At 43.5% G+C, this 16,076-nt stretch overlaps 1 protein-coding gene across 8 annotated transcripts in view; it reads left to right on the top strand.

Annotated features, from left to right (window-relative positions):
• The window catches only part of LOC106612745 (Down syndrome cell adhesion molecule-like protein 1 homolog), a 137,478-nt gene that overhangs the window by 16,532 nt on the left and 104,870 nt on the right, over positions 1-16,076 (top strand). For all 8 annotated transcript variants that reach the window (XR_006760959.1, XR_006760960.1, XM_045703562.1 and 5 more), the window contains exon 3: positions 4,821-4,967. Coding sequence is in view for 6 of the 8 variants with exons in the window: in XM_045703562.1 (XP_045559518.1) it covers positions 4,821-4,967 (147 nt within the window). In the remaining 2 variants the exon portion in view is untranslated. The remainder of the gene's footprint in view (positions 1-4,820; positions 4,968-16,076) is intronic.

Genomic DNA, 16,076 nt, shown 5'->3' with positions numbered 1-16,076 from the left:
TATACCTAAGATTTTTTAAACCTCTAAAAATCTAAGCCTTAAGACCCCTGTATGTATATAAAAATATATAGAGAGTACCAGTCAAAATCATATCTACTGACTCTGAAAAACACCAAAAGAAAGATGCCCAGGGCCTCTGTTCATCTGCGTGAATGTGTCTTAGGCATGCTGTAAGGAGGCATGAGAACTGCAAATGTGGCCAGGGCAATAAATTGCAATGTCCGTACTGTGAAACGCCTAAGACAGTGCTACAGGGAGACAGGACGGACAGCTGATCGTCCTCGCAGTGGCCGTCCACGTGTAACAACACCTGCACAGGATCGGCACATCCGAACATCACACCTGCGGGACAGGTACAGGATGGCAACAATAACTGCCCGAGTTACACCAGGAACACACAATCCCTCCATCAGTGCTCAGACTGTCCGCAGTAGGCTGAGAGAGGCTGGACTGAGGGCTTGTAGGCCTGCTGTAAGGCAGGTCCTCACCAGACATCACGGGCAACAATGTCGCCTATGGGTACAAACCCACCGTCGCTGGACCAGACAGGACTGGCATAAAGTGCTCTTCACTGACGAGTCACGGTTTTGTCTCACCAGGGGTGATGGTCGGATTCGCGTTTATCGTTGAAAGAATGAACGTTACACTGAGGCCAGTACTCTTGAGCGGGATCAATTTGGAGGTGGAGGGTCCGTCATGGTCTGGGGCGCTGTGCATTACAGGGAAGACATCCTCCTCCCTCATGTGGTACCCTTCCTGCAGGCTCATCCTGACATGACCCTCCAGCATGACAATGCCACCAGCCAAACTGCTTGTTCTGTGCGTGATTTCCTGCAAGACAGGAATGTCAGTGTTCTGCCATGGCCAGCGAAGAGCCCGGATCTCAATCCCATTGAGCACCTCTCGGACCTGTTGGATGGGAGGGTGAGGGCTAGGGCCATTCCCCCCCAGAAATGTCTGGGAACGTGCAGGTGCCTTGCTGGAAGAGTCGGGTAACATCTCACAGCTGAACTGGCAAATCTGGTGCTGTCCATGAGGAGGAGATGCACTGCAGTTCTTAATGCAGCTGGTGGCCACACCAGATACTGACGGTTACCTTTGATTTTGACCCCCCTTTGTTCAGGGACACATTAATTCCATTTCTGTTAGTCACGTCTGTGGAACTTGTTCAGTTTATGTCTCAGTTGTTGAATCTTGTTATGTTCATACAAATATTTACACATGTTAAGTTTGCTGAAAATAAAGTTTAGCTCTCTAGCTTAAACTGACGGATTTTGATGAGGATTTTTTAAATTATGTTAATTAGATGGACTCTTAATAAGGACCATTTCAATTGTATTTTATTTTTCAGTACGTGGGAATTTAACCGCAAAACTTATTTTTATGTGCACTATGTCACCACACACAGACTTTTATCCACAACAGGTCAATTTGATCGAAACACATCTCTGGTGAAAGTATTTGTATATTTTATTTATGCAGATTTTAGAATATTCACATGGAAATCTGTCACGAATTGGATGGAAATCTAGCTATTGGATGTGATGCTCTGCTAAGGAAGTATTGGACCCAGACAGTTTCTGACCTCTCAAAACACAGTCTGAATGAATTACCGGTGAGAGCATCACACTTAAGACCTAGCTTATCCTTCCACCTCTCAGTGGCCATCAGGGGAGAGAGACAATATAATGTAAGCCCTTCCACTGTAGAGACAAAGACTGAAAAGAAAGGAGAAAAACAAAGTCAGTCAACAGAATTGGGACATAGCCACTGCTGTAGAGCAGTCAATCATTTTGGAGTGCTTTGCAGGCAGACCTTGTCTGGTCCCACTGCCTGCCTGCAGTTTGGAGCCTATTCTTATTCAAGCTCTGGTAATGAGGACTTCCTGCCTGTGTGCTCATTGAGATCAAGTGATGATGGAGCGCATCTCATTTGGGCTCTGGCTGCCTGCTCAGCGCTCCTCACACCTGTCAAATGCCTGCTGTCCTCTCCCACACACATGCATGCACGCAACACGCACGCACACACACACACACACACACGCAAACGCACACAGCACAGACGACTGATGGCGTGGGAGACTATTGGATAACTTTTTGTTTATTTTTTCCTGACAGTCTGAGTAAGCGTCAATTTCTGGTTTCTCAACATTGGACCAGAGAGGGTATACTCCGTAAAAACAAAAAAAAAACATATACAGTCCCAGAAATACATACATGTAAAAAAATACATTCAAAAAATACATATATGCATAAAATACATGCATGAAATACATGCATAAAATACATGCAAAAAATACATGCATAAAATACCTGCAAAAAATACATACATGCATAAAATACATGCAAAAAATACATACATGCATAAAATACATGCAAAAAATACATACATGCAAAAAATACATGCATAAAAAAAAATGCCATTCCACTCTGATGGTCTCTGTGACCTTTGCCAAGGTCACATGAGTATTTCAGGGGGATGTTGTGTAATCAATGCTAGGCCGATGCCTATGTGCTATGTCCCACTCCTTTATCACACAGAGCTAGAGTTACACACACAGGGGAGATCTAGAGTGAACTGGGATCAGCTGTTCAGTGAGCTCACCTCAGCTCCCCTTTCTACCAACACAAACACACAGAGTTAAGACTGGGCACAATGGACTGGGAGAGCAGGTCCACTGCTGCCCTGTACGCTCCCGGCCTGGCCCCCCTCCTTTTTATCTCTGGCTTTATAGATCTTTTGCCACAGACGGAACCTCCTAGCAAGGTGTTGTTTACTCCCGTTCATTCATTAACGTGTACAATACAGTACATCCATTCTGTTGTCCCTACATTTCATTCTTTTCTTCTCTCTTTATGCTGCTTCATAAATAAGTAAATAGTGTATTTGATTTCCCTGTAGTTAATTATTTAGGCAGCAGTGATACAGGCCTCTCCTCCCAGTGCGCGGAGCGCCAGAGCCATGTTTTAGCCCGTTCCTAGGCAACCGGGTGGATATAGTCAGGCATCAGTAACGTCCTAATGACGGCGCGCATGCGAGGAGAGTGCAATTTATGCATTAACACTGGGCTACCATTTGCATGCACTTAGAAGGGCTTAATGAAACAAACATGGCATATTCTGCACCTCTCGCCTCGAAACTGGAACATGTGTAATATCACAGTGCTGTTACAGTTGTTAGCCTACTTCTGGTTTAAGCCTTTATCGAGTATGTAAGCGCAAAGAATCAGTGATGTTTGCTGTCGGTTGTGTTGGCTTCAAACAGTCTCATAGAGGTTCAATGGTCATAGGGCAATTTAGCTCTGCGTGATGAGACGCAAGGTCAATCAAGGGGTAAATAAATGATTGAACGTATTGGCTTGGCTGCGAAAGGGGCTACTTAATCGATTCAGCCCATCGATCCAGAGGTGGTCTGCTGTGATAATAAAAGGGATCATTTAAATGAAGAATTGGAATGAAGACCTGATTGGAATTGTTTGGCCTTTTTTTATGATTTGTTACAAATTAGTCTCCATAATACATTAGGCCACTGAGTGCAGAGGCCAAATACTTACAGGACTTGGCTACGGTTGGTCAAAGCGCGTCTCGTGGTTACATTACGTTTGGGGTAGACCCACACCACAACGTTAAGGTTAACGACTTCACTATTCTGACAAGGACATTGGCTCTGGTTTCAGTGGGTGACACTGGCGGCTGGCATTAACCATTATTAATGACCAAGGAAATTCACCTCCAGGCTAGGCATTAATTGTATCGCTAGAGAACTTGTAGAGAAAGAGCACATGCAGTCAAGGTGTGTGTGTGTGTGTGTGTGTGCGTACGTGTGTACCCGTGTGTGAGTGTGTGTGTGTGTATTGTCGACTTCACGTGGTTAAACAATTGCTCCCCTGATTGGTATGAGAGAAGCCTCCTAGAATTAGCTGTGATTAGATTGCGGTGCCACATCGCCACGTTGTTTTCCAGCTGATTTTTGTCTACATTGTAATCCCGTTTGCATCGACATGTTGGAAATGCCAAACGCCCATGCTTTTGTCTTGTGTTAGTCTAGCTAATACATTTCTGAGATTACACTGTTATTGCGCTTGAAATTAAAATACAATTCCATTCACACCAGCTCTGCTATCGTCTTGTCATGTTGCTGTAAAATGTAGGCCAATTTCAATCCAATACACACCCTACACTTAGTGTTGACATTTCTCATTTGTATATATATATATATATATATATATATATATATATATATATATATATATATATATATATATATATATATTATCTGTGCGATGTCCGGGTTCCTGTGCGTCAGGTGCAAAGGGCACCCCTTTTCGTGACTGCCCGCACCCAGCCATTCCGCGCCGTCACTCTTAGAATTGCCTAGGTCTTTCTTTAAAAGGGTAATCGCCATTCGCACCAGCTCCTTCTCAACGCAACTGGGTGTCACTTCTTTTTACAATCAGTTTCTCCACTGTGGGATTAAAGCGAAAACAACGTTGACTTGATGTTGTTTAACAGTCCACCAACCAAGTTTACATCTGGGCTACTCTTAGCGTCTCTCGGTGAATTATAGGCCAGGAACAATGTCAACTTTTGTATATCAGAAAAAGAGGTCCTTGTTTTCATTGAATAATAATGTGGGGCACAAGCTAGGCCATGTCTTGCATGTGGCTTGTATGATAAGCAACCGTATCTTTAACCGGAAGGCTTGCGTTAGCTTTCCGAACTAATGCCTTAGCTTTAGATCAGCTGACTAACACAGTTTGGTGCAGAATAAGCAATTTTGTTCCACTCTAACCACCCCTCTCCTCTGTCTCTCGTCTCCAGTGTTCAGGGAGCCCTATACGGTTCGGGTGGCAGACCAGCGGTCCATGCGGGGCAACGTGGCCGTGTTCAAGTGCCTCATCCCCTCGGCCGTGCAGGAGTACGTCAGCGTGGTGTCCTGGGAGAAAGACACCGTCTCCATCGTGCCAGGTAGGAGCATCTCAGATTTAGACCTGAATGAATGGAAATGGGGAAAATGGGCTGTCTGGTTGGCTGGTTGGTTGATTGGTTATATGAGCATGAAGATGGCAATATTGTTGGCCCAGATCTTAAAAGTACAACTGTTATTTCCAACGCGGGATGGACATCCATCAACAAACACATTCACACTTTGAAAAGAAACTTCACAACCAACCACCAATGCATGTGAATGGGATTGTTGACTGATTGGTGGATTGCTTAGTTGATTGGCTGATTGCTTAGTTGATTGGCTGATTGCGTAATTGATTGGCTGATTGATTGGTTGATTATATGAGAATGAACATGACAAACATGTCAGATTTTGGCCCAAAGGATGAAAGTGTTAAACAACTGTTATTTCTGTACATTGAATGTGGGATGAACATTCACTTGCAAACACATTCACACAGGGAAATAAAAACGTATTCCATAAAAATTCACAGCGAACAGACTCTGGACTGTACCACCAACTGGATTGTTGTGTGTGAGCATAATGGTTTTTGAATGTTGATTTTGGGCTCCTTATTTAAATTAATATCACCCCTGTTTTTTCCGATGTTGCTGGTTAGACCCTCAGACTCCTGTTAAGGTCGTTTGGAGTTCTGTTTATCAGCACTAATCTGTTTTCTGGTTTTAGTGGCATGTCCCATTTTGCCTAGACCAAATTGTAAAATTATTCAAAATGGAGTCTCATGAAATGGCCTCTCATGGGGTTGTCTGTAGCTAGTCACTCATTGCCATGTTTAATGGCAGTGTGAGGGGGATAAATCAGACATTAGAGCTGACGTGTGTGTGTGTGTTTGCGTGGGTGTGTGTGGGTGTGAGCTTGTGGGTGTGCGAGTGTGTGTCTGAGTGTGTGCCTGCGTACCCACGTGTGTGTGTGTGTGTGTGTGCGTGCGTGTGTGTGTGTGTGTGTGCGTGTGTGAAGAGGCTGTAATTCAATGACATTGCCTCATTGTAACTCATTGGATTGATGGAGTGGACCAGTTTATCCATTGATCACATTCAGACCAAAGAAAAGCAGCCATGACACACAAACTGTCTTTATATTCTGGCGACGTCACTATCTTTGTCCTACATTTGTAGGAATGTGCTGTCATTTTTCCTGCAATATTAAAATATCTAGGCTTCTATTCATGTCTTTGTTATAACTGCTAACATGCTGTTACAGAATGTGGATATGTGTGTGTGTGTGTGTGTGTAGATGCCTATAGTGCTAAAGGTCGCTCTGCGGTCCAGTAATAAATGGAGGGGTGTCAGAGATGACCACTCAGGTCAGATGATACAGGTCGCCCCCCTCTCTCCAGCTCTCACCTTCTGATACTCCCCTTTCATCTCTCTCAATGTTGTTGTGTGTGTGTACGTTCGTGTGCGTGGCTCTGTCCTTCACACGGGAGCACTCATTGATCCAGTGCAGCTGCGTTTTGTATGTGTGTGAACAGGGCCCGAGGGGGGGGGGTCCGGACTGAATCGATAAAGCTTGCTGTCGGATTCCCCTCTCCCTTGTCACAGATACCTCAGTGCGAGTGGTGAGACCCAGTCGGTCTGTGTGAGTGACGGATGGAGGGATGGATGGATGTGTGTGTGCCTGCCTTCCTGCCTGCTTATGTGTGTGCATTTCATTAACATATGTATTAGCTGCCAGGCCTTGTATGTCCTCTAGTGATTCAAATCTCCATACCATGACTTTGTGCACAAACAGGGACATGCTGGTGTTGGTTTAGCAGATGAGTGTACTGCTATAGACTATAACACCAGTTCACTTCACACCCAAGGAATTAGGGCGTGGTGACTCTCTGCCCCACTGAGCATGGGGGAGGGCAGATCATCAAAGCTGAACTGACTGAGTCACATGGCAGTGGAAGGCAATAGAACCTCTGCCCTCCATAGCTGACTATATCCCCATTCTGAAGTCTTTCACTACTATTATAGGTAATTGGATAAAGCTGATAGGATATGGTGGTTCTCTCTCTCTCGCTCTCTCTCTCTCGCTCGCTCTCTCTCTCTCTCTCTATATATATATATCTATATATCTCTCTCTATATCTCTCTTTCAGATAAGCTTTATGAGCATGAATGACAAAGCCACTGTTGCTAACACAAAGTGAGACAATGACATCAACAATAACAGTAAAAAAAAAAGGCTAACAATAATAATGATGTTAAAAGTAGTGATGGTTATTTGTATTTATTAGGGATCCCCATTGCCTTGGCAGCACTTACTCTTCCTGGGGTCCCAACACTCACATTACACATAAAACAAAAGGTATAAAAGTACATTAGAGAAAGGGGCGATTATATGTATATACACTGCTCAAAAAAATAAAGGGAACACTTAAACAACACATCCTAGATCTGAATGAAAGAAATAATCTTATTAAATACTTTTTTCTTTACATAGTTGAATGTGCTGACAACAAAATCACACAAAAATAATCAATGGAAATCTAATTTATCAACCCATGGAGGTCTGGATTTGGAGTCACACTCAAAATTAAAGTGGAAAACCACACTACAGGCTGATCCAACTTTGATGTAATGTCCATAAAACAAGTCAAAATGAGGCTCAGTAGTGTGTGGCCTCCACGTGCCTATATGACCTCCCTACAACGCCTGGGCATGCTCCTGATGAGGTGGTGGACGGTCTCCTGAGGGATCTCCTCCCAGACCTGTACTAAAGCATCCGCCAACTCCTGGACAGTCTGTGGTGCAACGTGGCGTTGGTGGATGGAGCGAGACATGATGTCCCAGATGTGCTCAATTGGATTCAGGTCTGGGGAATGGGCGGGCCAGTCCATAGCATCAATGCCTTCCTCTTGCAGGAACTGCTGACACACTCCAGCCACATGAGGTCTAGCATTGTCTTGCATTAGGAGGAACCCAGCGCCAACCGCACCAGCATATGGTCTCACAAGGGGTCTGAGGATCTCATCTCGGTACCTAATGGCAGTCAGGCTACCTCTGGTGAGCACATGGAGGGCTGTGCGGCCCCCCAAAGAAATGCCACCCCACACCATGACTGACCCACCGCCAAACCGGTCATGCTGGAGGATGTTGCAGGCAGCAGAATGTTCTCCACGGCGTCTCCAGACTCTGTCACGTCTGTCACGTGCTCAGTGTGAACCTGCTTTCATCTGTGAAGAGCACAGGGCGCCAGTGGCGAATTTGCCAATATTGGTGTTCTCTGGCAAATGCCAAACGTCCTGCACGGTGTTGGGCTGTAAGCACAACCCCCACCTGTGGACGTCGGGCCCTCATACCACCCTCATGGAGTCTGTTTCTGACCGTTTGAGCAGACACATGCACATTTGTGGCCTGCTGGAGGTCATTTTGCAGGGCTCTGGCAGTGCTCCTCCTGCTCCTCCTTGCACAAAGGCGGAGGTAGCGGTCCTGCTGATGGGTTGTTGCCCTCCTACGGCCTCCTCCACGTCTCCTGATGTACTGGCCTGTCTCCTGGTAGCGTCTCCATGCTCTGGACACTACGCTGACAGACACAGCAAACCTTCTTGCCACAGCTCGCATTGATGTGCCATCCTGGATGAGCTGCACTACCTGAGCCACTTATGTGGGTTGTAGACTCTGTCTCATGCTACCACTAGAGTGAAAGCACCGCCAGCATTCAAAAGTGACCAAAACATCAGCCAGGAAGCATAGGAAATGAGAAGTGGTATGTGGTCTCCACCTGCACTCCTTTATTGGGGGTGTCTTGCTTATTGCCTATAATTTCCACCTGTTGTCTATTCCATTTGCACAACAGCATGTGAAATGTATTGTCAATCAGTGTTGCTTCCTAAGTGGACAGTTTGATTTCACAGAAGTGTGATTGACTTGGAGTTACATTGTGTTGTTTAAGTGTTCCCTTTATTTTTTTGAGCAGTATATTACAAGTGATATGTAAATATTACATGACATGTATAGAAAAAAAACAAAAATCAAAATTATAATATTAATGTCATAATCTAAAAAGCATTTTGCTTTGATAAGTAAACAAAGAAATATATTAGGGACACCTTTCTAATATTGAGTTGCACCCCCCCCCCTTTTCCCGCAGAATGAGCCTAGAGTAAATTCGTCACGGCATGGACTATTCAAGGTGTCGAAAGCGTTCCACAGGGATGCTGGCCCATGTTAATTCCAATACTTCTTACAGTTGTATCAAGTTGGCTGGAAGTCCTTTGGGTGGCGGACCATTCTTGACACACATGGGAAACTGTTGAGCATGAAGAACCCAGTAGCGTTGCAGTTCTTGACACACTCAAACCGGTGCGCCTGGCACCTACTGTACTACCATATCCCCTTCAAAGGCACTTAAATCTTTAGTGTTGCCCATTCACCCTCTGCATGTCACACATACACAATCCATGTCTCAATTGTCTCAAAGCTTAAAAATCCTTCTTTAACCTGTCTCCTCCCCTTCATCTACTCTTATTGAAGCGAATTTAACAGGTGACATCAATAAAGGATCATAGCTTTCACCTGAATTCACTTGGCCAGTCTGTGTCATGGAAATGTTCCTAATGTTTTGTGCACTCAGTGTATATCAGTACAATGAGACTATGCAGTGCATGCATGTATCAACATTGATTAGGCACAATGAGATACAATGAGATCATCTATGGAATGCAGACGTGCTTGCAGGTGTCAGTAGTGTGTGTGTGTGTGTGTGTGTGTGTGTGTGTGTGTGTGTGTGTGTGTGTGTGTGTGTGTGTGTGTGTGTGTGTGTGTGTGTGTGTGTGTGTGTGTGTGTGTGTGTGTGTGTGTGTGTTTGTGAGTGTGTGCACACATACACATGCAAGCACACACACACACACACTCTGATTTGTGCACATGGTTTTGTATGGGTGTGTGTGTACATGTAGGAGTGTGTGGATTAGTGTATGACATGTTATTTTATGTATAATTTCATGTATATTTAGAGTGTATACATGAGGTGTTGTAAGTATTTACATGAATTAAATTATAAAAAATTATTCAATAATTTATCAAATCAAAAAAGAACAAAAACATAACACAATGAAACAAAACACTAACAACCGCAAAGTCTCATTTCTCTCTGGTTGTGGCACATGGTGACAAATGTAGCTGCCAGCTTAGTTGTCTGCTGCTCCTTAGCTGCCAGCTTAGTTGACTGCTGCTCCTTAGCTGCCAGCTTAGTTGACTGCTGCTCCTTAGCTGCCAGCTTAGTTGACTGCTGCAGAATGGGGAGTTTATGTACGTCAGGAATCTGTCTAAAGTTTGGTATCTATTTTTCAAAATCTGGGAAATATGTTTCCCTTATGTTGTCATATTTTGGGAAGGAACACAGGAAGTGAATCTCAGTTTGTACCTCCTGTAAATCACAATACCTACATATTCTCAGATCTTTTAGAAGCCAAGATTTAAGGTGTCTTCTTTCAATTCCTAGACTCAAGTCTCTCAGTCTGTATGTTGCTGACAGAATTTAAATGCTATTTTCTGCACTTGAATGTGCGGAGGGGACAATCACAGTTCTGACCTGCAGGCCTTCTTTTGAGTATTTCGGTGGACACCGAAAATACTTTAGAAAATTTGAACTGAAATTTCGAGATTGGGCCTTTTTCCCATTTGCTGAAGTTAAGATACTTCGCTACCATACAGTATTACTGGGGTCAGAATGAAATGTACAATTTTAACCAGATTTTTATAAGGGTATTTGTTTTGCTGAATTTGTATTTAATATCATAGAATGCTTTTCAGTTTTTTTCACTAAGGGCCTTTTTAGCCAGGCTGAAGCTCCCTTATGAGCTTGTCTCCAGGCCTCAGTAATTATAGCTGGTACTGTGCTTTAGGGTAGTTCCACTGTAGGTAAACTGGTAACTGTTTCACTGGGATCTGACTTACTTCTGAAAGATCACGATTGAAGTATTTTCTAAGTTTACTGTTAGTGCCGATCTTTGGCGGTACTGCTCTACAAGGGTTAGGCTCTATTGTAATCTTTGTTCTGTGGGTGACAACACAACTAAGTTGTCAGCATACCACAGGCACTACCAAATCTGTGTGTCATATACAGTGCCTTCAGAAAGTATTCACACCCCTTGACTATGTCCACATTCTGTTGTGTTACAGCCTGTATTTCAAATGGATTCAAATGAGATTTTGTGTCACTGGCTTACACACAATAACCCATCATTTCAAGGTGGACATTGACAAATTAATTCAAATTGAAAAGCTGAATTTTTTTTAAATTAATAAGTATTCAACCCCTTTGTTATGGCAAGCCTAAAAAAGTTCAGGAGTAAAATGGTGCTGCACAAATCACGTAATACGTTGCGTGGACTCACTCTGTGTGCAATAATAATAGTGATTCATTAAAACGATTTTTGAATGACTACCCCATCTCTGTACCCCACATACACAATTATCTGTAAGGTCCCTCAGTCGAGTAATGAATTTCAAGCTAAGATTCAACCACAAAAGGTTTTTCAATGCCTCGCAAAGAAGAACACTGTTTGGTAGAAGTGTACAAAAATAAAAAGAAGATGCTGAATATCCCTTTGAGGATGGAGAAGTTATTAATTACACTTTGGATGGTGTATCAACACACCCAGTCACCACAACAACATACAGGCTTCCTTCCAAATCACTTGCCGAAAGGAAGGAAACCGCTTGGGGAAAACAGTTACAGAGATAATGGTTGTGATATGAGAGAACTGAGAATGGATCGACAACATTGTAGTTACTCCACAATACTAACCTAAATTACAAAGTGAAAAGAAGGACGCTTGTACAGAATAGACATATTTTAAACGCATGCATCCTGTTTGCAACTAGGCACTTAAGTCATACTGCAAAAAAAATGTGGCAAAGAAATTCAATTTTGTCCTGAATACAAAGAGTTATGTTTGGGGGAAGTCCAACACAACACATCAATGAGTACCACTCTTCATATTTTTAAGCATGGTGGTGGCTGCATCATGTTATGGGTATGCTTGTCATTGTTTTTTAGGATTAAAAGAAACAGAACATAGCTATAAGCACAGGCAAAATCATAGCGGAAATCCTGTCTGCTTTCCATCAGTCACTGGGAGACATTTGTCTTACAGCAGGACAATAACCTAAAACACAAGGCCAAATCTACACTGAAGTTGCTTGCCAAGACGACATTGAATGTTCCTGAGTGGCCTAGTTACAGTTTTGACTGAAACCAGTTTGAAGATCTATGGCAAGACTTGAAAATGGCTGTCTAGCGATGATCAACAATCAACTTGACGGAGCTTGAAGAATTAAAAAAATAATTATATGCAAATATTGTACAATCCAGGTGTGCCATGATCTTAAAGACTTACTTATAAACACTCACGGCTGTAATCGCCACCAATCGGCTCCTACAAAGTATTGACTCAGAGGTGATGTGAATACTCCTGTAAATAAGATATTTCTGTATTTAATTTGCAAGAAGTTAGAGTTTTTTGTTGTTGTTGTATAATTCCCAGAATTAATTTTGATCAATGGCCTCTGCAATTTGATTATGTTTTATTTCCATATGCTTTTATTTTTTTCGTAGCGCAGGAGTTGTTTGTATGCTTTCATTGTATATGAATAGTTAAAGCTCAACTCCTCATTGGTTGGCTGTTTTTGTTGTAGAGCGTTCGTAAAACTTTTCTGGAGAGAATAGATTCTTTGTCAAACATCTTTTTCGATTTTTTTCTTTGTTTATTCTTTTATTTTTTGTCCTAAATTGAGTCCAATATTTCAGATACATTGTTGATACATAGTCAATCTCCCTAGAGAATCCCCTCTAGTCCTGCCATTCACTATATAGAGACTAAAGTTTTTACAGAGATGCACCACATGTTTCCCACTCTTGTTAATTTTTCTTTCTTTTTTTTACATACACCAGAGTGTTGTTTCTGTTTGTTGTAGGCCTACTTAATGTGGAGAAAAGTTGTGTGTTTCCAAATATGTCAGCGTTCCCTTGAATATCAACGTAATCAATTTATTTTCCCGTTCTGGCATTTTAATTCCCCACATATCAGAACAGAACCCTTTGACCGGAAGTGGGAGGCTTCCTTTTGTACGTTTGTAAAACAATCCTCCTTGAAATGAGTGGATTCTGTTGGTGGTATGAGGATTGCAGATAGATAAAGTGTTTGGGATGGAATTATTAACTGTTATCAGTATACATCAAAATACATCTTGAGTTCCTGCCATTCTTCAGGGAGGACACAACTAATTCTCTATAGCCTGTAGGACAGTGGATATACATGTCTGTATGACACAGTGTCTCATGAAAGATTGCAATATCAATATTATTAACACGGTATAGAATTAAAGTCTGTGGTTTAGTTACCAAATGCTGAATGAAATGGAGGCGTTGTATGTTCCAGTTACTTATCTTAAATGAACTCATAAGGATAATAATTTGTATTTTCTAAGATGGTTCTGCTACTTACAAAGACAGAATGAATGAAAATATCACCATGTTACTTTTGAGCTGAGTATGTTCAGCAGAACCTTATGTGATTTAGTTGGGCTACAGCAGGGGTCTTCGGGTCTTCGTGCCCATCTCTCTCTCTCTCTCTCTCTCTGTCTATCTCCCTCTCTCTGTCTCTCTCTGTCTCTCGCTGTCTCTCGCTCTCTCTCTCTCTCTCTTGCTCTGTCTCTCTTTCTTTCTCTCTCTCTCTCTCTCTCTCTCTCTCTCTCTCTCTCTCTCTCTCGCTCTCTCTCTCTATCTTTCTCTACACATTCTCCCTGGTACAGAGTGGGCAGTGTATGACAGCACCTCCCTCCCAACAGACACAAACAAACACTCTCATACCCACTGTCATACCAGTTATCTATACTTTGGAGTGCCAATTAAACAGAAGTCCTTAGATAGCATATGTAATTCATTTGAGTGTATATAGTATGTAGGTGACCCTATCCCCTCACCCACCAAACACAAACACACACGTACACACACACAAAGCATATCTATCTATCAGCTTTCTATCGCATACTGTATAACTTTGTCAATTTATGAAGTAGCGGTCTGTTGGTTTGCTATTTCATTTGAGCAGTAAGACCAGTATACATTGTCTCATTGACATGACATACAGTATGACATGGCCAGCGCTTGTCATCCCAGACGTCGATAAAGCTGGGCTTGGATTTTATTTGATGAAGAGGCAGGGGTGTGTTTCGTGACAGCTGGGCTCACTATGATGTGACCCTGCGTGTGTGTTGTGTCACTATTTGACAGCCAAATGTGTTTGCAGTGGGGAGAGCTGGAGAGACAGGGACAGGAAGGGAGGAGGGGAGAGGAGAAGAGGGAGAGGAGAGAGGGACAAAGATTGGCTTTGTTTGGTGGATCAGTGGCACGGGTTTCTTCGCCCCTCTCTCTACCTCTTCTCTTTGACTACTGGTGTGGCTGTCAGTTAGGGAATTTGCATTTGTTTGGTTGTCAGTTAAGAAACTGAAAGAGGATGTACTTTACTTTCGGTGTGTGTATGTGTGTGTGTGTGTGTCATTATGTTAGCGTTAGCGTGTCAGTTTGTTAGTATCCGTCTCCTCCTCCTCCACTCAGAGCTTAAAACGGTGTGAGTTTTATCTTGTCACCATGGCAACGGGTGCAAAACATCGCTCGCAATGAGGAAGGTGTGAGGATGCATCGCTGCGTGATTTTTATTATAGCATCACCACGACTCTGCACTGCCACACACACACACACACACACACACACACACACACACACACACACACACACACACACACACACACACTTAGTAAGAAAAACAGACATGCATGCACTCTTTCAACAGCAAACAAAAAGAGAAGATACATCGGCAGAGAAAACATATAGACCTATTAATATATGTTGACCCGACACAAACGCATTCCAGAAGAATAAGAGAGACAGAACACACACACATACCCACGCACGCACACACACAGTCTTTCTCCCTCGCTCGATATGAAGTTGATGAGGTGTAGGCTTTGTGACTTTGTGACAGTTGATATAATAATGTGCCCTTTGTGGGGGGTAGACAGCCCAGTCATGTCCAGACTTGTCCTCTATTCTTACAAAGGGACCACACTTGTGGTCACACACACACACACACACCCACACACACACGTGCACACACACACGCACACACGCACAGAGAAGCACCAACTCCCAATCTATGTACCTGAGATGAGGGGGTAGATAATAATGTCTGTATTTGCATTCTGGCTGAGCTTGTTTAATCATCTATCTGCGCTCTCTCTTCTCTTCTCCCTCTCTCAGTGGAGTGTAGCGTCATCACAGCTGCTGCTTTTGCCCCAGCCTCCATTTTGTGACCACTCTGCAAGGGCCTCTCTACTCTCTCTCCCTCCCTCTCTCTTCTCTTTCTCACTCTTCCACTCCCAATCTTTCTCTCTTGTCCCCACTCTTTATTTCTCTCCCACTTTCATCCATCCATTTCAGGGCACTTAGTGGGAAAGGTAAGGGGACAGTGGGGTGACAAAACATAACTCCACCAAAGATGAGAGAAAAAGTGAGGGATAGACAGAAGAGAGAGATTAAGTGTCCGAGTGCAGGGGATCCTAAATTATGCAGACAGGAAGATGGGCAAAGAGAGGGATAAAAGTCTCGGGAGGAAGAGCGACAGATGGACTTAGAGGGAGGTGCACACTTTGAAATCCTGATGTCGCCGGGCTCCCAGGGAGCAAGAGGAGGGCATGGCGCTCTGCCTCTGTCTCCCCATTAAAGATGCATCTCTGCTTCTTGTCTGTCTCACTATTACAGAGCGGGGGCTGGGGGTGGGGGGTGTATTTGTGTTGGGGGGGAGTAGTTTGTACCTACCTAGTGGTTGGTAGGAGGGAGAGGGGGAGTTGTAGAAAGGAAATGGGTGGTGTTTATTTATTGAGGCGTGTTTATGGGGCGCGGAGCGTGTCTGTCTGTGTGTGTGTGTGTGTGTGTCTGTGTGTGTGGCGACAAGGCGGTGATACATGTTGTGCTAGATTATTTATTCAGCACTCGTGTTTGGGTGTTTTACAGAGAGAGCAGGTGCAGAGCGACTCTGAGCGCGCTCTGTTTGACGGGGGACTGGGGAGGGGGCTTTGGCAGGAGACGGGGGACTAAGACACAGAGGCATTCACC

Source organism: Salmo salar, chromosome ssa20 (assembly GCF_905237065.1).
Source record: "Salmo salar chromosome ssa20, Ssal_v3.1, whole genome shotgun sequence".
NCBI lineage: Eukaryota > Metazoa > Chordata > Actinopteri > Salmoniformes > Salmonidae > Salmo > Salmo salar.
This window is presented reverse-complemented; position numbering and strand designations above follow the sequence as displayed.